The sequence below is a fragment of the Tauraco erythrolophus genome, chromosome 6, assembly GCF_009769465.1.
Source record: "Tauraco erythrolophus isolate bTauEry1 chromosome 6, bTauEry1.pri, whole genome shotgun sequence".
Taxonomy (NCBI): domain Eukaryota; kingdom Metazoa; phylum Chordata; class Aves; order Musophagiformes; family Musophagidae; genus Tauraco; species Tauraco erythrolophus.
The window spans coordinates 35,691,332-35,714,080 of NC_141470.1; the positions used below are offsets into that span (position 1 = coordinate 35,691,332).

Here is a 22,749-nt window from a genome sequence, read left to right on the forward strand (position 1 = left end):
ACACATAGGTGACAGACAGCTGCAGTCAAATTCATCTTGTAGACCTGGAATTTTATTTTTCTGTCAAATCCATGGGGAAGCTATTGGACTACATCCATTCCCTGGGTTTGCAGATAGTCTGTTTCAGCTGCCAGCAACAAAAAAGATATTTTAATGTCCCTAGAAGAAAGTTGGCTATTGTGTCCAAATTTCAACATGGTGTTATGATGATTCAACCCCTACCACAAAGAAATCACTACTAGTATAACGTTCAATCATATATATTTTAGTTTTCTTCCACAGATATCTGAGATGAATATCATTAGTCTTATTTTACAAAGGGAAAAACTGATGCACAAAGAAGCAACTTGCTCAAAATCATGCAGGACCTAGTGGCAAAGCAGAGGATGGATTCAGGTCCCCTGGGAAACCACTCACTGCTTGGTCTGTAAAGTCACACTACCAATTCTATTTATATACAGCAACAGCAGTATCTTCAAAGTAAAAATGAGTTTTTCTTTTGAGATGTCTCCATAAGAGTACATTCAGACATGTATTTTTCAAAATTTTCTAATGCAATTATAAAATAATTCACAAATAGGAAGCTGGATCTGTGACAGTTCAACAAAGTAATGGATACGTAAGAATTTCCTGATTAAATCAACAACAGAGGAATGGAAGAACAATCTGTCATTCAGAAACAGATGTTCTGTTACTCTCCTAAATTCTTTATGTTTCCAAGAAACTCACTAGCACCACAGGCGCATGTCTATGAGCACACACGGATGTACATTTGCTTATGTACATATGTATCCACTTAAAAGATTTGAATTCAACTTTATGGTCTTCCCTCAAGGCAGCTGAATTCCATGTAACTGTGACTTCAGCAATGATCTGAATCAAATCAAAATTCAAAGTAGGTGAACTAACATGTTATAAAGCGGCTTTACAGACACTACACTGCACGTCTACAAAGAGAGTGTTTACCTCTGACAGCGTAGCCATCTTTTACTGATGCTGGAAATGGTGGTAGATTATCTTTTGCATATACATCTTGAGCAAGGACTCGGCCCATTCCATCTAGAAAAAAAGAAAAGAGAAAAGACCATGCACTATGTCATTACAGATAGTGAAAGAGAAAAAAAAATCAACAGCAGTGTGCTCTGATGGACGAAACGTAAGTTTATGTGTCATAAATAGATCTCTCAGGTTTTTATTTCTGCCTCTACATAAATGAAAAAAGACTGGAGTCTGGAAGTACTGATGAAAGATTTGTTCAGTAAGTCTGTGTTCTTGGTTATGATGAAATTTTTGACAGTAGATCTGAAGGCCAAGTATCCAAACCCAGAGGTAACAGCTCTGATACAGGATCAGACAGAAAAAGAGTATTTGTTTCCGCAGGATAAGATTTTCTCCCAAAATCTCTTAAAAATACATACTTTCCTTATTTCAGCTTGAAAAAAAAGTTATTTTTTAAGAAAAGTTTTAAAGTAACATTTCAAAAGTGTGTGCAAAAGGTGAGAGGTGACAGCTTGAGCCCAGAGGACTCAACGTAAACAGTAACGATGAACAAGCTTCCATAAATCGACAAAGAAGTTTTGCAAAAGATTAGCTTTGCCTAATTGCTAGAAGCATTTCTGCTTAATGGTGGGTGAGTGCAGATAAGTGTCAGGATTATTTATGTAAATTTACGCTGTTATAGTTCTAAATATTTTAATAGCTGTTTCAAGCATACTCTTTCCCTTCACTGAGCAACTATGACTGATGAGTTGTAATTTGGCTCTGCCTCCCTGTAGAGACTGATATGAATTACTTCACCCTCAGTCAAGTGTGTACTACTTATTTGATTTACGGTGCCAGCAAAAGCTTTTTCTTAGTATCATGTGGAACAGAGTGGAAAATATGTCTCTTATCCCTTCATACACTGGGAGAGTGAGAAAGATTTATTACATGTGTGATTAGATGGACTGGGAAAGGACACATGGGTCAGAACTACTGAGATAAGCTTGATTCCAGTATGTCTAAGCAGAAGAAGGGAATCTCACCTCATAATAGAGGCCACTGCTTTTAGGAGCAGCGCAGAGAGGCAATATCCAGCTGAAAGTATGAAGGAATAGAGGATGCATGAATACTTCTGCCAGGAGAATTTGCGTGGATATGTACTTTACACATTATGATCTTTCAGACACGCCAAAAGAGCGACATACACAAAGTGTGTTTCTTGTTTTCAGATAAGGAAATCGATGTGGTTCTGGGTTTGCCGGGAAGGCAGAAGACCTAACATTGCACACTAAATGGACAGGTTGTGTTAAAAAGTGCACCTACTTGATTTGAAAATGTTCAGCTTCAGTGAAGTGGTATTATAATGGAGGTTATATTTTACTTATTAACACAAAGTGATTTACTTAGTAATTAATTACAATAACTATAACATCATTGTGCTCACATCCACATGTATCAACTTTCAGTCTGAGGTATTTATGTTGCGTTTTTGAAATAAGTATTGCCATGAATACTTACCGTACCAACCTCATGAAGTTTAACCAGGCCAAGTGCAAGGTCCTACATCTGGGTCGTGGCAATCCCAGGCACAAATACAGCCTGGGCGGAGAATGGATCGAGAGCAGCCCTGAGGAGAAGGACTTGGGAGTACTGGTGGACGAGAAGCTCAATATGAGCCGGCAATGTGCTCTTGCAGCCCAGAAGGCCAACCACGTCCTGGGCTGCATCAAGAGGAGCGTGGCCAGCAGGTCGAGGGAGGTGATTCTCCCCCTCTACTCTGCCCTCGTGAGACCTCACTTGGAGTATTGCGTCCAGTTCTGGAGCCCCCAACATAAGAAGGACATGGACCAGTTGGAGAGGGTCCAGAGAAGGGCCACGAAGATGATAAGAGGGCTGGAGCACCTTTCCTATGAGGACAGGCTGAAAGAGTTGGGGCTGTTCAGCCTGGAGAAGAGGAGGCTCCGGGGTGACCTTATAGCGGTCTTCCAGTACCTCAAGGGGGCCTACAAGAAAGATGGGGAGAGGCTGTTCAGGAGGGCCAGTTGTGATAGGACAAGGGGTAATGGTTTTAAAATAGAGGGAGGTAGATTCAGGTTGGATATTAGGAAAAAATTTTTTACCACGAGAGTTGTAGAACACTGGAACAGGTTGCCCAGAGAGGTGGTGGATGCTCCATCCCTGGAGACGTTCAAGGCCCGGTTGGATGAGGCCCTGAGCAACCTGATCTAGTTGGAGATATCCCTGTTTGTTGCAGGGAGGTTGGACTAGATGACCTTTGAAGGTCCCTTCCAGCCCTAACGATTCTATGATTCTATGATTCTATGAAAACTCTGATAAAACCTGTTAAAGTAACTAGAAAAGCACCTTTGTGATGGCTGTTAATATGTCTGTACATCACTGCATATCACTGTCTGTGATACACAATACAGTTGTTAGAAAGCTCATGAAATCTACATTTGCACTGAAAAAAAGAATGCAGACAGACATATAAATTATAGCACAGAAAAGGCAGTTACCAAAGGCCTAGTAAAAACACCCTCTATTCACAGATGCACAAAATCTCACACAAAAGTGATACTTCTAATTTTAGCAGGCATGTTGTGTCTTCATTTTACTTCTTGTCTGCATGCAAAATCGCACCATTTAGAGAGAAGTTGTACAGTATGTTCCAGGCATTCTGCCATGCAATATTTGAAGGGAATAAATGGCCAGCCAGTAGTAGGAATAAGTTTCATTAAGGGGAGAAAAATGTAAGAATTATTTGCTGAAGCCTTAGGCATTTAAAATGAAGCAAGTCAGCAGCTAAAGAACACTCTGAAACATCTCTTCAATCTCCTTTATTTGACCAATTATTTTAGAAATACACTGTTTTACCTGATTTTGATTAACTGTAATTCAAAAAAGATGTTCTGAAACATTTTACTGTCATTAAACTTCCCCTTGTGATGTCCATAGCTTTCTGAGTCTAACAAAAAATGGAGAAATACATTACATTCACTTTTCAAATTGGGGTACTTTCTAAAGCTTAACTAGTGAAACTGGTATAGTTCTGTGAAGAATTTTGATTTCTCAGGGTATTGGTACTGGGATAAGGCAGTGACAGGTAGTATACTAGAGGTGATGGATTCGCTCACATTTCCTAAACACTGCCCTGGTAGCACTTCAGTGTGATATGAAAAGGCAATGCTACAAAAATAATCCACTAGTTCAAAATGAATAAGCAGTGGAAAAAAATGCCCAGGCTCTATAAAAGTCACAGGGCTCTTGGACTAGGTCAGGAAAACTGTTCTGTTCTGAGGCTTAAGCCCATAAAGTGTGGATTGCCTCTGCTTTGTACTTTTAGTATCAATTAAACTTCTGCCTCTTCTTAGTTTCAGAAGAATAATCATTATCATGCTGTCTAAAAAATTAACCTCATATACCCAAAAAGCAATGTTCAGGTAACTGCATTTAGCTGGAATAAAAGGCTAATCGGGGCTTTCTACCAGAACTGACAATGGCAGGTGGGAAATATGCTTCAGACACCTTTGGTTTATGGTACTTCTGTAAAATGTTTTAGGATTGTCCTTTTTTTTTTTTTTTTTTTAAATATGGAAAAGGATAAATGATCTATACTGGCATTGAGCTATACAGCTACCAATGTGAAAGTCAAGTTTCAAAAGATAACTTTACTCATCCTCCCCCTTATTTTAGGAGACAATAGATTTGAAAAACTACAGCATGCTTTGACTTAATCAAGAGTAAAGTCAGGACTGCACTAGCTACTTGTACAAAGTAACATTCAGCAGCTTTATTTATAAGGCTGAATACTAAGTAATACGTTTAGTAATGTAAATAAATCAGGTTAAAATTAATTAGGTACTTTGCTAATGAAATAAATTGCAGTTCAAGAACTTTAAAAATTTCACTTTCCTTACAGAGAAATTGTGTTCCTGAAAGATAATTTTCAGGAGCTCAATGTTAATTCAAGACAGAAATCCACAAAGAAAACAAACACAGAACAACAGTGTTTTTCTGAGTAGAGTTAGTTAGGATTTAGATCTCCAGGACTACATTTTTATTATCTCCTGAAATTACAGGTATATTAACTGGAAAATAAATGAACACATAACTAAATGAAAAACTGGTTCTTAATTCATTGTATTATTCAACATCAACATTTTTTAGCAAACTAACATATATGTTTGTGCATGCATGCACACACACACAGATACACATATATGCCTATACCAAAAAATCCTATATATTTGTCTGTGTTACACTGCTGCAAATGAGATTCCGTCTTGAGATTTGTATCTGTAGATAAAGAAAATTGAATTTCCAGTATTGCAGACACAGATGTGTCCTTTAGTATGTCTCCTAAAGACTCTATCCTGAAATATCATACTATGTATTAGGAAATCTTACAGTGCTAAAATAAGTGTCTATTTGTTGAAAGATAAATTGCGAGACACAATTTTGCACTACAGTGCTGTCCTGGTTTTGGCTGGGATAGAGTTATTTTTCTTCTTAGTAGTAAGAACAGTGCTGTGTTTTGGATTTAATATGGGATTTAGTATGAGAAGAATGTTGATAACACACAAAGACTTTTCAGCTTCTCATATCTTGCCAATGTGCAGGTGCACAACAAGCTGGGAGGGAGCATAGCCAAAACAAAGGATTCACAAGTACTAGTTTAGGATTTGAGCTTAGATTTAGGACTGAGGCTCGAATTGGCCAATGGAATATTCCATATCATGCAACATCATGCCCAGTATACAACTGAGGGTTGTCCGGGAAGCTTGCTCTTGCTCTTTGGATCTCTCTTCAGGGCTCTTGCTCTTCTGGGATTGCAGTTTTGGGACTTCTCTGCTTTGAGATCACTAGCCGGGCAGGGCGTTGGTCAGCAGGTGGTGAGCAATTACACTCTGCATCACTTGTTTGTAGATACTATTATAATTTTAATATATAATCATATATTATTATTATATCATTATTACTTCTAATTTTATTTTATTTCCATTATTAAATTGTCTACCTCAATCCACGAATCTCTTTCCCTTGTCCCCTTTAATTCTCTTCCCCAGTTCCCAAGGTGAGGGAGGGTGAGCGAGCAGCAGCATGGTGTTTAGTGGTTGGCCGGGCTAAATTACAACAAGTGCAAAACCATGAAGGAATATGTCTTTGTTAATATTTTCATTGTTGGTACAATTATGTGAATATTAAACTGAGAATGTATCTTTACAGTTGATGATCTTACCACGTATCTAACTCTTTTATTTTGGGTGGAAGAGGGTCATAACTAAAGTGTCTCAGCAGACTCAGAATGTTATTTTTTAAAGAATAACAGTGCCAGGAATAATAATCAATATGTCCCAGACTTAGAATCAGCCTGAATATGATGTCAATAATCAGGTAACATGAAGAGCAAAATGAAATATCAACAACGATATTATAAAGTATACTGGAATACTCCCTCTTACCTTGGCAGCATATTCCCATGTAGTAGAATAAGAACAGACACAATCAAATTATCTTTTTGACAAATTAGAGTATATAAAACTCTATAGAGAATATAAGCATCTATCTAAGACCAATTACCTCCATTCTATCACTGCAAGGACATTTTGAAGAGCATGCAGTCTGAACAGAATCACTTTGCTATTGCTACAGTAATATTATCAGTATTAACACAAAACTGTTAATTAGTCCATATTTTGAATGCTTTTTAACATTAAATTAAATTACATGGCGAAAGCTTGTCCAAAGCATGTTGCAGCAGGAAATTATACATACTGTGATTTTCATAGAATCAAAGAATGGATTGGGTTGGAAAGGACCTTAAAGATCATCTAGTTCCAACTCCATTGCCATGGCCAGGGACACCTTCCACTAGATAAGGTTGCTCAAAGTGGCATCCTTTGAGCAAGTGCTTTGAACAATTCCAGGAATGGGGCGTCTACAACTTCTCTGGGGAACCTGTTCCAGTGACTCATCATCCTCACAGAGAATTTCTTCCTTATATCTAAACTAAATCTGCCCTCTTTCAGTTTAAAGCCATTAGCCTTTGCCCTATCACGACAGGCCCTTGTAAAAATTCCTTCTCCAGCTTTCTGGTAGCCCCTCTAGGTACTGGAATGCTGCTGTGAGGTCTCCCCGGAGTCTTCTCTTCTCCAGACTGAACAATCTCAACTCTCTCAGCCTGTCTTCATAGGAGAGGTGCTCTAGCCCTCTCATCATCTTTGTGGCCTGCAAGCGCACATTGCCGGCTCATGTTGAGCTTCTCATCAACCAACACCCTCAAGTCCTTCTTCTCAGGGCTGTTCTCAATCCATTCTCTTCCCAGCTTGTCTTTGTGCTTGGGATTGCCCTGACCCATGTGCAGGACCTTGCACTTGACCTTGTTGAACTTCACGAGGTTCTCACAGGCCCACCTCTCCAGCCTGTCAAGGTCCCTCTGGATGGCATCCCTTCCCTCTAGCATGTCAACCACACAGCTTGGTGTCGTCAGCAAACTTGCTGAAGGTACACTCAATCCCACTGTCCATGTCACCGACAAAGATGTTAAATAGCACTGGCCCCAGTACTGACCCCTGAGGAACACCACTCGTCACTGGCCTCCACTTGGATATAGAGCTGTTGACCACCACTCTTTGAGTGCGACCATCCAGCCAATTCCTTATCCATCGAGTGGTCCATCCGTCAAATCTATGTCTCTCCACTTTAGAGACAAGGATGTCATGCGGAACAGTGTCAAATGCTTTGGACAAGTCCAGGTACTTGATGTCAGTTGCCCTTCCTCTATCCATCAGGCATGATTTCCCTTTAGTGAAGCCATGTTGGCTGTCACCAATCACCTGCTTTTTTTCCCCATGTGCCTTAGCATAGTTCCCAGGAGCATCTGCTCCATGATCTTGCTGAGTACAGAGGTGAGACTGACTGGTCTGTGGTTCCCCAGGTCTTCTTTCTTTCCCTTTTTAAAAATGGGGGCTATGTTTCCCCTTTTCCATTTGGTGGGAACTCCACTGGACTGCCACAACTTCTCAAATATGATGGATAGCGGCTTAGCAACTTTATCTGCCAGTTCTCTCAGGACTTGCAGATGATCTCATCAGGTCCCATGGACTTGTGCACCTTCAGGTTCCTTAGATGGTCTCGGACCTGATCTTCTCCTACAGTGGGCAGGTCTTCATTCTCCCAGTCCCTGCCTTTGCCTTCTGTGACTTGGGCTGGAGCTCTTGCCAGTGAAGACTGAGGCAAAAAAGTAATTGAGTACCTCAGCCTTCTCCATATCCTGGGTAACCAGGTGTCCCATTTCCTTCTGGAGAGGGCCCACATTTTCCCTAGTCCTTCTTTTATCACTGACATATCTATAGAAGTTTTTCTTGTTGCCCTTGATGTCCCTGGCCAGATTTAATTCTATCAGGGCTTTAGCTTTCCTAACCTGATCCCCAACTGCTCAAACAATTTCTCTGTATTCCTGCCAGGCTACCTGTTCCTGCTTCCATGTTCTGTAGGCTTCCTTTTTGTGTTTGAGTTTGTCCAGGAGCTCCATGTTCATCCATGTAGGCCTCCTGATGTTTTTGCCTGACTTGTTTGCACCGCTCCTGAGCTTAGAGTAGGTGATCCTTGAATATTAATGCGGTTTCTTGGGCCCTTCTCTCTCCAGGGCTTTATCTAAGGAGTTTATTTTCTCCGATTCACAAAGATATGGTGAAGAGCATTTGAACCATAGTTCGAATGAAGAAGTTCACAAATCGGATATATGAAAAGGCTGCTACCTACTGTTGATACAGATATGTTTGCACAAAGACCAGTGTATACATATATATAAATGGCAATGTTAATGTTATATATATCAACATACATGTAGCATGTGAGGAGTATGCTTATTCTCTGTCTACCTAGAAGAATATTTTTAGCCACATTTCATTAACTTCTAGGGAAAACACGGCTTCTGCTCTGAAACACAACGGCAGCAACACAAAAGTGTTGTGAAACAGTATGTAAGTTTTCATCCAGAAGTGTAAAACATAGAGTGATAGAGAAAAATGAAAATAAAGATAAAAGTACAAGAGAATAAGACATTATTTATAGAGTCAAGGACAAAAATAAGTAAAAATAACAGCTTATCAATACTTGATATTCCTTATAATCAATACAACTTAAAATCAAGAACTCATTTCTTCACTTAATTTTGCATCAGAGGTCTAAAAAATCAAAACTATTCTTATGTTAAAAAGAATAATAATGCTACAGTACCCTATATAGTAAAATAAACATATGCTGTGCTCATTTTTCAGGGAGGTACATGCCAGACTTTCATCCGTCATTTCAGGAGTTCAGTGTCTTACACATAGCATCTATTTGCACTAAATGTACCTAACGGTGCGGCTCATCATATTGTCCACTGTGCTGGGTTTAAGCGGTGGGGCTTTGGTAGCGGAGGAGGGGCTACAGGAACACCCTCTGTAAGGAGCTGCAAAAGCTTCCCCAGCTCCAAGTGGGACCCACCTCTGGCCAGGGCTGAGCTGATCAGTGCCTCTGTGAATAACGTGTTTAAGAAACCACAAAGAAACCTGCACCATGCGGGACCTGAAGTGAAGAGAGGGGGAGGGCGAGGGGCCTGGTCCCCAGGCCGCCCATGCAGGCAGATGCCCGTGCTGGGCCACCGCCACTTGACTGGTGGCGGCCACAGTGGTGTGGCGCGGAGTGCTCCAAAGTTCCCTGATCCCAGGTTGCCCTCTGGGTGGAGTTCATTCTGCTGGGACTGCTGAGGTTCATCAGGCCAGTTGGGCCCAGTGAGGCTGCAGCAGAGACAGGGCTGAGATCTGAGAGAAATGGCTACACAGACACCAAAGTCAGCGAAGATGGAGCAGGAGGAGGTGTGCTGGAGATGAGATTTCCCTGCAGCGTGTGGTGAGATGGCAGGTGGCCCCCCCTGCAGCCCATGGAGATTAACAGTGGAGCAGAGACCCACCTGCAGCCCGTGGAGGACCCCATGCTGGAGTGGGTGGCTGTGCCCAAAGGAGTTTTTAGAGAACTATCGCCCATGGGAAAGGACCTCCATGTTGCTGGAGATTAATGCTGGAGCAGAGATGCATCTGCAGTCTGTGGGAAGGGACTCCGCACCAGGGCGGTGGCTGCACCTTAAGAAGCCATGACTCTGTGGGAAAAGCTGATGCTGGAACAGTCTGATGGGTAAGGACTGGATCCTGTGGGAAGGACTCATGTCAGAGAAGTTTGTGAATAACTGTCTTCCGTGGGAAGGGATCCTATACTGGCGCAGGGCAGAAGTGTAAGGAGCCCTTCCCTTTGAGGAAGCAATCGCAGAATCAACACATGACAAACGGACCACAACCCCCATTCCCTGCCCCCCTGTGCTGCTGGGGGCAGGAGGTAGAGCTGGGAAGAAGGGAGGAATGGGGAAAGGTGTTTTTAAGATCTGGCTTTGTTTCTCATTATCCTCTCTGAGTGTGACTGGTAACAAATTAAATTGATTTGTCCCCAAGTTGAGTCTGTTTTGCTCATGGCCACAGTTGGTGGGTGATCCCTCCCTGTTCTTATCTCGACCCTCAGGCCTTTTTTTATATCTTCTCCTCTCCATCCTACCAAGGGGAAGGAGGGAGCAGCTGCAAGATGCTTAGTTGCTGCCTTGAACTAAACCACGACATCCACGAAGGGCTGTGTTAGCAAAGACGTTTAACTGACATCTATCCAAAAAGATCTAATAATAGCTATGCTCAGGCATTTATGCCTTAATGCTTTCTTCTAATCTGCACACCATTATGAAAGTGCAGGGTATAATATGAATATTCCTTTTTGATCCAGTATTGGTGCTGTTCTGAGTGCAGGATATGCAGCATATTTTCAGAGATCTGTGTCTTGCTACCAAGGCACAGGGGAGTGTTGATTTCCACTTGGAGTGACTAAACACACAGGTGTGATTCTACATACAGTCTGCTAAATCAGTATGTCAATATGAAGACATCTCAAAGGTTTGTGGCAGCACAAAGATTTGGTGAAGAGCATGAAAACTTTGAACTTTCAAGCCAGAAGACAGAATATCCCATTCAGAACCTATTTGTACCTCTCTGCTATCTGAAGTCCACCAGATAACATTCCTGAACATTTTGCCTCTTGAGGCTTGTGGTTCCACTATTTCTTTGCTCACCACTTTACCTTTGGAAAACCTGGAAGAATCCCTGGAGGAGATTTCCCCTTCCCTACTTACTTTAGGATTACTTGTCAGCATGCTTCCTGTCATGGATTCGTTCTGTGCCAAGAACAATCTCCCATATACCATGCAGATTTGGTGTAAGGGATAGCAGAAGCAAGGGATACACCTAACAGGCATTATGAACACACTATTTCATGAGGGAGGATAGCTTAGCTGAATAACCATGAGAGGTACCCTATTAATTCCTTATAAGGCCAGAAAATGCCTTCACTTATCTCCATTTATTTAGGAGTATAGACACAGTAACAGGTCTGACATTTTGCCTGCTGTTTGGTGCCTTTTAAGACAACCTCACTGTATAAATCAGTAAGTTACCCTTGATTATAAATTTCAATAAATAAAACATTAAATGCAAGTAAGTATCAGAAAAGGATGAAATGTAGTGGTAGAATAGAAAGAGAATACGCTGCGTTTATTATGTTGTGCTGCATATTCTGGAATGATTAGTAGGCCAAGTAGGATCTGGAAAAACAGACTGAGACGAACTGTTGAAGATATAGACATGGAAAAAAGTGACTTGAAATCAATAATCACTTAGATTTGATCATTAATCTGAGATTGGAAAGGCAGTTTAGTGATAATCTCCCTCAGTAAGAGAATAGAGTGAACGATCACAGTACAACTTGGAGCTATTTGGCATCTACAAAAGTCCAGTGTTAAATCAACCGCTGAGGCAAATTGTGGTTTCTATGTTTTAGCTTTGTTACACATAACACAGACTAGAAGAAAATTCATTTATATGTTTAATTATAGCTCCATTAGATATTCCTTCAGGCAGCAGCACTGAGCTCAATCGACATTCTCCTGACTTTGGAGATTTCTGCTCCAATTACTGGCATTGCCTAAAGCAGTTTCTCCTGGAGAAGGTACTGTCTCAGACACCTTGCAACATTAATAAAGTAGCAAGTGCTTCAGAAGGTTGTAAAATAAGGAAGTAATCACTCTAATCCTCACAAAGAATCCAACTTAAAATACCTCTGTAATTGATGATTTCTGTTCCAAGCACTGGGGTCATCTCCAGAACTGTGATGAAGGCCTTGTCCATAGATGTCAATGGGAATGGTGACATGCGGTGTCTTCTTGCTACCTTGGTAATGTCAACAGCACTGTGACCTGCAACAGGAGAGCACCAAGTTTATGTATGCTACAATGTGTAGATGCACACAGTGATGTTCATTTAAACCACTTTACTGAAATTAATCTGGCACTTTCAGGTAAATTAAATTAGTTAGTTACCATTATTAAGTATTTATGTCGGGCACTGGAAAGGCACTGTACTCAAACAGAATCAAAAGAGAGATTTAAAACAAAATACAATTTGAAGTTGAAAAAGTTTCACAAAAGTGTATATCCTTACTTGTCATGAAAAACAGAACAGAAGCCTTGATGAGCATAAAAGGATCAGTTAATCGGAAACAGAAACCCTTCATGATGGTGCAGTGTTTTACCCTGCGGCTGACAATCTGAGGCTAACTCAGTTCTATGAACTATGAACTCAGGACGATTCACTCCTCGTTCTGTTCTCCACAAACACATCTCAATATGCTATGTGTGGTCTACAGACAAAATATAAAAAGGGACACTGTCCCAGTGAGTTTGCAATCCAAGAGTGAGACGGGAGTCAAAAGGTTTGAAAGGAGGATAGAGGGAAGCACAACGAAATCACTGGACAGTCAGAACAGCAGACAGTGTTTCCAGCGTGTGGGCATCCTACCTATTATCAAGATTTTGTAGCCACCATAGCAAAGTGATCTTTAAATGTATAATGAGTGAAGGTAGCAAAATATATTAACGGAAGCTTACTTTTCCCTAGCATGAGGGACAGGTTGGAAGAAAATATGACAAAACTTGTTTGAAAATGAAGCCAGCAGCATGTTTGATTTCTTGATGCTCACTGAGAGACAAAACAAGGGGACAAAAAGCTTTGAAGGCTTTTGAAAGGGAAGGGAAGATAAGCAACTGAAGAGAGGGAACTATTACAGGAATATATAAAGAACGATAACAGATACAAACAAAAAGATTAAGAAAATGACCTTTGTAGAAATATCTTGAATGGATTTGCCTAGAACAAGAAGGCATTTATGTGAGCCAAAGTGGATGATGTTCTATATGTAATACATAATGATATTCCTAAAGCAACATAAATTAAAATGATAGCATTAACAAATAATAGAAACTAATTTTTGATGACAAGATTTTGCTTTGCAGTAGCTACCTAAATATCTCATTTGCCTTTGCATTCTGGAAAAAATAGATTATTGCCTTAAGTGTAGTCTTCTAATGAAAAATAACTACAAAAATAGTAAAAGAATCGTGCAATCTAAGTTTTTCCTTCAGAAGAAAAGGTCGCTTAATCAATTTGTATATACAAAACTTCTTTCAGCACCGAGACATGCTTGTCTCTCTATGTAGGAGATTCATTAATTTATTTTTTGTCATTAACACAGTAACTATCTTTAAGTGGAAGAAGTACAAATAAAACTGCCCACCTAATTCCAGTCCCAAGAAAGATTCTGGAAGAAATGATTTGAACAATCCCTTTGTACATATTTAGAAGATAACATGATGATAAAAGCAGGCACTGCAAATTCATTAAGCACAAATAATTTCTCACTGACTTAATTCCTTTCCTTAACACAGTAGCTGGCATACTGAGGAAAAGAGCTGATGAGATATATTTTAACTATATTACGACTTTTCACACTCTTAAACATGACTTGCTCGTAAGCAGACTAGGGAGAAATGATCCAAATTAAACTATTGTATGCTAAAAGTTTAACTAGTGGAAAAACTGCATTCCTGGATTTAACAACAACTTACATTTTTCACTATCATGCCTATATATTGTCAGTAACCTCATAAAAATGAGGAAAAGGAAAGGAAAACATTTGTGAGACAAACTTCCCATACCTTTCTCTGCACAGAGAAAGAAACCCTGCTTAGCAGCACCACAATTCCTGCAGGTCCAGCAGATTCCACACAACATATGTTAAAAATTTTTTCCTGACTGTAGAAATTAAGAAACTATTTTCTTAAAAGGAAAAGTTGAAAAAAATGAAGGAAGATGCTAGGAAAAAAATATGTCACAGCAGCAAAAGCTGGAGGAACTGTGTGGCAGCAAACAACTTTTATGTTACAGCCATTAGGTGCTTTAATGTTTATGTTTTACTGCTACCTAAAACTCACTGTTAGCTACTTCAGAAACTAACATTTCAGCTCTTTAACCCTTAAAACATGAATGAATTCAGAGGCTTTGAATGCTTTGAATTGTGTCCAGAGTACTACTTTCAGATTCTGAACTCTGTGTCTAATTCATGTGATTTGCTTAAGTCAAAGGTTCTGCTAAAATCTACTGAGAAATGTGTTCTTTAACACAGTTTTTTTTGAAACAGATAAAATCCTCTAATCTCTGACAACTTTGTTCCAACACTAAAAGTAACACCCAGTATTTCTGCAAGAGAAGCCAAGAAAATACACACTCAAAAATAGAATCCCTTCAGGTTTAACACTAGAATGGATAACCCTAAAGAAGAAAGGAATAAAGAAGTATGTGTAACTACTAACCCTTCTCTCTCCCTATTTCTTCCCACAAAGAAATGCTAACTTTTCTTCTAGAGGTAGCATACATTTAAACAGACCTGGAGACAAACAGATTTTTAAAATTCTAATATAACTAAGTGGTACTTTCTAATTACAAGGAAATGACATCAGACAGCTCAGACCTTCCCAAGTTATCTTTCACTAATGTCAAATGTCAGATAGCTCTAAAGATAATTATTTACAATAAGCAGCATTTTGTATGACAAAATAATCCCCTAGCTTTGAAGCAGCTAAGTCAATTGGTTGCAAAAGGTAGAAAATTCCTGACAGCCTTCCCTCTTATCACCAAAGCAACTATTTCTGTTGTTATATAGATATATACATACGGTGGATCAAATTTTAGATGAGGAAAGATTCCCATAAAACAAAGGAAAGGACTTGTGCAAAGAATAGGTCATTTGGATCAAACCTGAGTTCTTAAGCCTTTGCAATTTTGGTTTGGTTTTATGTAACCCAACATTCAATTTCATGTTCTGGTATGAAAATAAAAATCATATATATTCAACTTGAGAATGTCTATTTTCATTGTCTTTGAGTGTTGATTCTTTTTGCCCATAAAACTTGCACATACATGATGATTTCAACAATACATCATCACAAACAACACAGACCTCCACATCATTAGAAGAACAACTTGGAAGAAAAAACTAAAAGGCAACTATCCATTACTACATGAACACTACGAGCTTTTTACACTTTTATTTTCTCTTTGCAAACTCACTTATGTCCCAACCATATCTTTCTCTTCTCATCTGACTATCATTTGCTGTCTTCTGAGCGATCTTAGTTTCTCAATAGAGTTATGAAGTTTCAGTACTTACTTGCTCTGAGGATATTTTCTTTGCTGCTGCACCTAGACTGGACCTGCAGAGAGAGTACAGAGTCTATGAGCTACAGAAGTTAACAAGAATGCAAAATATAGAGCTATAATGGGCAAGCTCCTGGGATCTAAGACAGAGGCTATACATACTTTCAGCAACACTCTTACATACTCTACATGACAGAAATATATTTAAGCAGAAGGGTAGTGACTGATAGTCAGAATCTGATATAAGCAATTTGATTCTACTACCCGCCCCAAAAAAGAAACAAGATGGCCTAAGGACAGTAACAGAGTAAAATCAAAGAACACAGTGGTTAAAATCATGTGTTAAGCTCCAGTTTTAAACAGAAAATCCACATCTTCTCATACAACTGTAATTACAGTAACTCTGTACCTAAGTCCTGTTTTATGATTAGACAAAATACTAATGTAACTATATTATCATGACCTGCTTTAACAGTCTATTATTGATATTTTCAGGTATTACAGAAAGAGTTTAAAATACTCAATTTAGATTGTGTTGATTATGAAGATATTTAATAAGACTTCTTTGCAATTGCATAAGCAATTCACAGTTGCATAAACAGCTCCTGGCTGGAGCCAGATAAATTTACACAGTTCTTTCTGTTTGGTTAAAAGAAATACTATGTTCAGTATGAATTTTACAGTGCACTTCTACTTTAAAAAGTAACTGTGTGAGAATTACAACTGGTTTCTCAACAAATCTTCTTCCTAGATGCTTAGGTGCCACTGTGCTATTCCAGATATGTTAGTCGGACTCCAGGGAAATTGATCTAATAGGTCAAATATTCTACTAACACTGGATATTAGAGTTCCATCTCTTTTCCATGCAGATTTAAAAAAGAACTGTTTTTTTTTGAAGAGTATCAGTCCTGTAAACACAACACAGATTAAACTTTATCTATATTGAAGCATCAGCTCTTGTTAATTCTTCTCAAGTTTGTAAAGATAGCACATTGTATAATAACACTGAAGTTGCAAGCTTTTAGTTGAACTAATGTCAACAGCAGTCTATCTTCTGGCAGGTTAGCTGACTGAATAAAACTCTTGAATAAAAAACTTTTTGTGTGGACAAAACCCCAGCTGAAGTAAACTTCACAGGAAGACAAACCTCTGATAGAGTATGAATGGAATCCTTCTCTTTTTTACTTTATTGACAAATCTATTGCTAAATTTCAGTGAGAGGACTAATAAAGTAAACCCGTGTACACGTGGTGAAAAAAGTGGAATAGCACAGGTGACGCTGAGGGTGTAATTTCCCTGCAGAACATTTGTCTCTGCTGAAAAAGTGAAGGAGTGAATCCAGATTCCCTTTCAGATTACAGTTTCAATTTGCAGTTACAGAAAAATTGCCTAGAAAGTGAACATATATGATCTCACAATTGATGAAGATTGGTGCACACTCAACCCCAAAAAAGCTGTATTCATAAAGGAACGATCATTTAAGGCCGAAACCAACTGTGTCCCAACATCTAAACCTCTTTCTTCTGTTCCACAGCAGCTTGCCCCAAATGTATATTCACATTAAAAAACTGGATTCTACAGTGCAACACAGTCTACTTATTGTAATGGAATAACTTATGGAAAGTAATGTTGCAACTTAGAGTGGGTTATGGTGTCCTTCCTTGAAAAAAACTGTTGTTTAAAAAAAAAAAACAATAAAAAACCCCCAGAAAAAACCCAAACCCTCCCTCCTTCCCACCAAAAATACTCTACAAGAAAACCGCAAACAAAATATTAATGATGCCCAAATTTGGCCCAGAGTTGTTTTACCAGATTTCAAAGGCATGACATGAACTCTTTTTGGAAGAAGAAAATATTTACCTATAATTTACCAAAGGACAATTCTGGACCAAAAAGATGGTATAATGGTAGGAAAGAAAGCACAAAAGATAGAGAGGCTCAGATTGACAGAGAGAGAGAGGAGGGGGAGAGAGAGAGGCAGGATGGATGTGGCAAGGCAGAAGATGGTGTGTGCAAAAGGAGACATGGGCCTATATGTGTAAGACTACTGTTTAAAATGGAAGAGGCTCTCTTATTTCTCACTGAAAACCACATGAAAAGAGAAAACGAGGAATGGGCCTGCTGCAAAATAACCAAGCGATTCAGCAAACTGTGGAATGAAACTCAGTGAGATAACATAGTCCTAAAGAAAAAGGCAAAAAACCAAAAATACAAAACACAAACATTTGAAACAATCTACTAAAACAAACTAAGTAAAATAGGTGATCCAAAGGACACAGATAAAAGCTACTAGAGAAGGAGGAAAAATGTTAGCAGACAAAGACAGTGCTAAAGAAGTAAAATGGAAGTCAAGAGAGAGTCTTCAACAAAGTGGAGGAACAGAAGGAGCCCAAACCCATAGCGCAAAGCAATGTTTGCGAATGGAAAACAGCTCCTTTGAGCAGTAATAGTTACTCTCGAGTTGTAGCCTCTATTCCTCCTCAGTTCATCTTTAAGCCCTTCCAACCTATAGTGGAGCTAGTGTATGGACAAAAACAAGAGATTTATAATGAACAGAGCAGCTGAGATTTGCAGATCAAATCTTCTAATATAAAAAACGTGCTGACAAAGTTTTGCTCTTACAGTGTCCAAATGACAATGGTAACAAAAGACAGCTGGCTTCACACACAGCCTCTTACAGGTCATTTTTTTAATTCTGTGCACACAGAGGACTTCAAATGTACTTTCTGATTTCTTACACCCAGCCTACAATTTCCATGTTATCACTCACCTGATGGGCAACATATGCAGTATGAGAAATTATTTGCTTCCCACAAATTTTAAAAGCAGCTGTGGAAGAGGAATCCATGATAATAAAATAAAAGGCTTGATCAGCTAGACTTGATCGTTTCCCAACCTATGCTCACAGCTGCAGAATACAAACCATGTTTTAACATAACTGACATAAAAATTAGTTATTACATAATACTTCTGTTTGTTTAAAATTAATTGCACATTGATATTCTAAATGTTATTTTCAAACAAAATTGCAGTAAAATATGATTTTGAATAAAACCCACCAGTTTTCTAACATATAAAATTTTAGCAGCAATGGAGCTTTGTATAAATGGGATCATGTGCTTTAAGTGCCTTTTATCATATTCATTATTTGTACCTTTTATTACTTTGTTATTGGTGACATTTATGAAAAATCTGTCTTCTTTTCACAGCTACTGCTAAGTAAAGAATCTATATCACATTGCATATAGTACCATGACTGACTGGGGCGAGTGATTAGTAGTATTATTTACTATAATGCTTCTCATTCACAGGTAGTTACAGAAATAACAACCTATGGCTGTCTCTCCTTTCACAGAGAAAGTATAGGTTTATTGTTTGTCCATTCTACAGCCTCTTGGCTCACAATGTACCTTGGCAGAAGATACAGTGGGCTACCAGCCAGTACCATTCCCCTGCATAGTTCAGGCAGAATGTAACCAAACCCAAAGCATTCAATTCACATTATTCTGTTTTTTATGATATAATTTCACCATGCCAGAATGCAGAGTAAGCTTTCTCCCATAGGCTGACGTAGTAAATAGAATGTGAAACAAAGTACTCAAAAATAAATTAAGAGAATGATAAAATAAAGAGTCCTGCTGAAAATTTCTATCTATCAATCATGATTGGTCTGAAAAATGAAATCAATGACTGTACTATATTGGATTTATTTAAATCTACGTGATATGTTTCGCTGCAAATAGAAATCAGTCCACAAAAAAAATTTTTACAAGAAAAATAGAAAAAGACACAAAGAAAATTTCATGCTAGAAGTGAAAAATTCATGTGAAAAAATAAAGAAGAAAAGAAAATTGAAAAACCCTTTAACACTTTACCATGACTTTTAGGAATGGTTAGAGAAATTACTTACCTTTTTAAAGTCATAACAAGATTAGCACAGAGTATTAAGTCAGCTCTTCATTATGGGAGGTACAATTAAAAGCCATTGGTTATAATAAAACAAATTGCTACACAAAGATGAGGAGTTTCCAGCCCAATATGAAAAGCTAACTCTTAAGGGAGTACATTTCAACTCAATTTTACAACATGAAGAACAATTCAGAACAATGACATCAAAACATGAGTTATCACCAACAGAAAGAGCCCATTTCTCAGGAACACAGAGCCTGTAGGAGGCTAACCCATAATCTTTATCATTTATGGGAAAGCACATTGCTTTTAGAAAAGCATGCAGAACGTGGAACCACCAGCAGAAACCCAAACATACACACAGCCACAGAGGACTAAGGTACAGCAAAGGGAATGAGTTCACCAAGCTGTAATGAAGGAAGCAGGGTATGCAAAGCACAGCAGCCATTAACGATCCAAGAACTCTATTCCTCTCACTGTCTCATAAACATCAGGCAGGCCTGTTTATGAGACATGGCACCTATTACAACTTACTGTCGGTGAGAAAGCGCATACATAACTCATATAACCTCTCCTTGAAACTTCAGTAGTGTCATGAAGGCAATGTATTCTTTGTGATGTGGGAAAGTATGCTGCTGCTGCTTTTTTCTGCACATGATTTATTAATAATTACTTGATGTGAGTTCTGTGCACAAGCCATTTGAATGGTCTCTCGAACACTTGGCTGCTTTAAATAGATTTCAAATCGCACACGATCTGATTTATAACTGTAGGGGTTTGCATGGTGTCTCTTGCCTAAAACCCCTTCTCCCCCCTAGGAGTGCAACATATCGTAATCAGTATCTGTAAATAAATACAAAAAATAAAACTAAACCATGAATAACAATGTCTCAAGGTGTAAAAAATTATTTTGGCCTGTTATTCTAAGCAATATACAGAAGGTAAACTAGGAGCAAACTGAAAAATGTAATGAAATACACTGGTTGTTTCATTAAAAAAATGTTTTAAATATAATCTGAAGAACAGAGCCAATTGCTTTCATTGAATTAATATGGAATATAAAAATGAGGTTGTTGAAAAAATTTCACAGGAAAATTATATCTGGAATTGCATACCTCAGAAAACATTTAACAAAGTACTTGAGGATTAAATAATCCTACTACAAGATGCAATCTTCCTATTTCAGGAATACATTCCTATTCAAACAGCACTTTTACGCTGAGCTGAATATGCAAGGTCTTAAGAGAACGCTTTATGGCCATCTGAATTAGGACCAAAGTCAGTTCAAAACTACAGAATAATTTTTCTTGTTATACTGGGAACACCTCTGAAAGGGAAGGGAAAGTGAGCTCAAGGAATTTGATAGCAGCAGATGTTACTCATAAACACATTTTTAAAAAGGAGCAGCACTGTTGGTGGGATTCATCTCAGAAAAATTTAAATATGAATAATGTAGTATTCTATGCTCGGAATTACTCATTTGGAGTCAGTGGGAAGAAATAAGCAAAAAATCACTTGAAGCCAAAATCATTTTAGGAGCAGATTTTTACCACTTATTAAGTGTTATGCTTGGGAGACTGGACACTGAACAAAAGTCATCTTCAAATCTAGAATATGGCTTTACGTCTTCACCTATATATTATTGAGTTCTCATTTCCAAGGTTTTTCCTAGTCACCTACACTTTACATAAAGGTATATTTAATTTTGATCATTGTTTTCCAGTAGACTATGAACACATACATTGAATTTTATGGTCAGATTATGGTTCATCCTAACTACTGTTCAAATAGGACGATGGAAGCAGATTGATGAATACACCGCAGAAACATGAGGGCTGAATTGGTTCCTTTTACAGGAACAGTATTAAAAAAATATATATATATTATCCAATATTTGGAACAAAATGAAATGAAAAGGCAAAGGGTAGTTTTCTGGGATGCAAGTAAGATGCTGATTAGTCGTTGTCTCTCAACAGAAACTGACCTTGTCCTGGAGATGCAAAATCAATACGTTTATTACTAGAACAGGATTCAAACAAAATCCTAAATATCAACCAAAATTGCAGGCTGAACACCTCACTGAATGAGAAAACAGGAAGAACTATGATACATACAGCAAAAAAGGAGACAAAATAGTAAACAGCTAGTCAGAAAGCTAACGGGAAAGCAAACTTGCTACTACAAACTGGCAGCATAGGCTCAATAGTTGAGAATAAAAAGAGGAAAAGAGAAAGGATGTGGTTTTTATTTCTTCCCAGGAATTTTTATGAAATGTTTACGTTAGTGCGAGAGAAAAATATGATCTGGGTTTTGTGTTCTTGAAAGTACGGACAGCATACAGATACGCCATATGAATAACACTGGAAAGATAGTACATTTCTGTGATGTTTTAGGGGCTGTTCAGGGCTTATTCAAGATCATACCAGATTTGTTCAGAGAAGTGGTATTGATTATAATACCCAAATATGGAGATGACAGGCATCTTGTCTAAGCTAGAGTCCATATTAAGTCAAGACATAAAAATTATTGCCAAATAATTTGTGCATGATCTCCAACAGATATTTCTAATCTGTGCTGACAGAATCCAAGTGGGACTTGTAAGACACAAAAAATCTCTAGGAACACTGCACTTTGGAAAATCAGAAGTTCTACTCCTTGTATTACTAGCTGTGCACAAGATCTTTTATTTGTTTGAATGAAAATCTTCAACAATCCCCAAATGCCTTGGAAATATTCTTCAGTTTGAGAAACAGATAGTGTAAATAAAAGCAGAGATAATAAATTTTCTTTCTGAAGAGATACAAAAGAAAAAGACTCGTGTTGTCCTTGTTGTTTCCCACAGAAATGGGATTTATTTGCCTATTTTCATACAACCTCACACCCTGGAAATTTGATTGATGAATCACTTAGCCTTACAAGTATATGCTAGATGTCTGAGTTATATGCTATCTGAGCAGTATTAAGACTTTTTAAACTCTTTGTCCATTCCAGTTCAAACAGCTTTTTAAGCTGCTGTCAATCACATGGACTAAAATTACTTAAGTGATGTATAGAAATTCTTGTCCTCAAACATACCATAAATTACTCTCTAACCTTTGACATACACTAGTAAGATTGATATTTTAAAAAGTTCCATTTCTATCACAAGTATTTTGCTTTTAAATGAAATTTCAACTATTTTCATATTTCTGTTTCTTAACCCAGCAACAGCTAATTTCAATGCAGCATTAAA

The 22,749-nt window shown here is 38.2% G+C and overlaps 1 protein-coding gene across 12 annotated transcripts in view; it reads right to left on the reverse strand.

Moving 5' to 3' along the window:
• GPHN (gephyrin) overlaps positions 1-22,749 on the reverse strand; it is a 321,622-nt gene that overhangs the window by 45,739 nt on the left and 253,134 nt on the right. For 7 of the 12 annotated variants that reach the window (XM_086614073.1, XM_086614070.1, XM_086614071.1 and 4 more), the window contains 3 exons: positions 15,622-15,664; positions 12,176-12,313; positions 967-1,059 (listed from right to left, as the gene is read on the reverse strand). In XM_086614073.1, coding sequence (XP_086470199.1) covers positions 967-1,059; positions 12,176-12,313; positions 15,622-15,664 — 274 coding nt within the window. Of the gene's footprint in view, positions 1-966; positions 1,060-12,175; positions 12,314-15,621; positions 15,665-16,196; positions 16,248-18,062; positions 18,126-22,749 lie in introns of all 12 variants that reach the window. The other 5 variants (XM_086614069.1, XM_086614066.1, XM_086614063.1 and 2 more) reach the window with 2 other exon arrangements.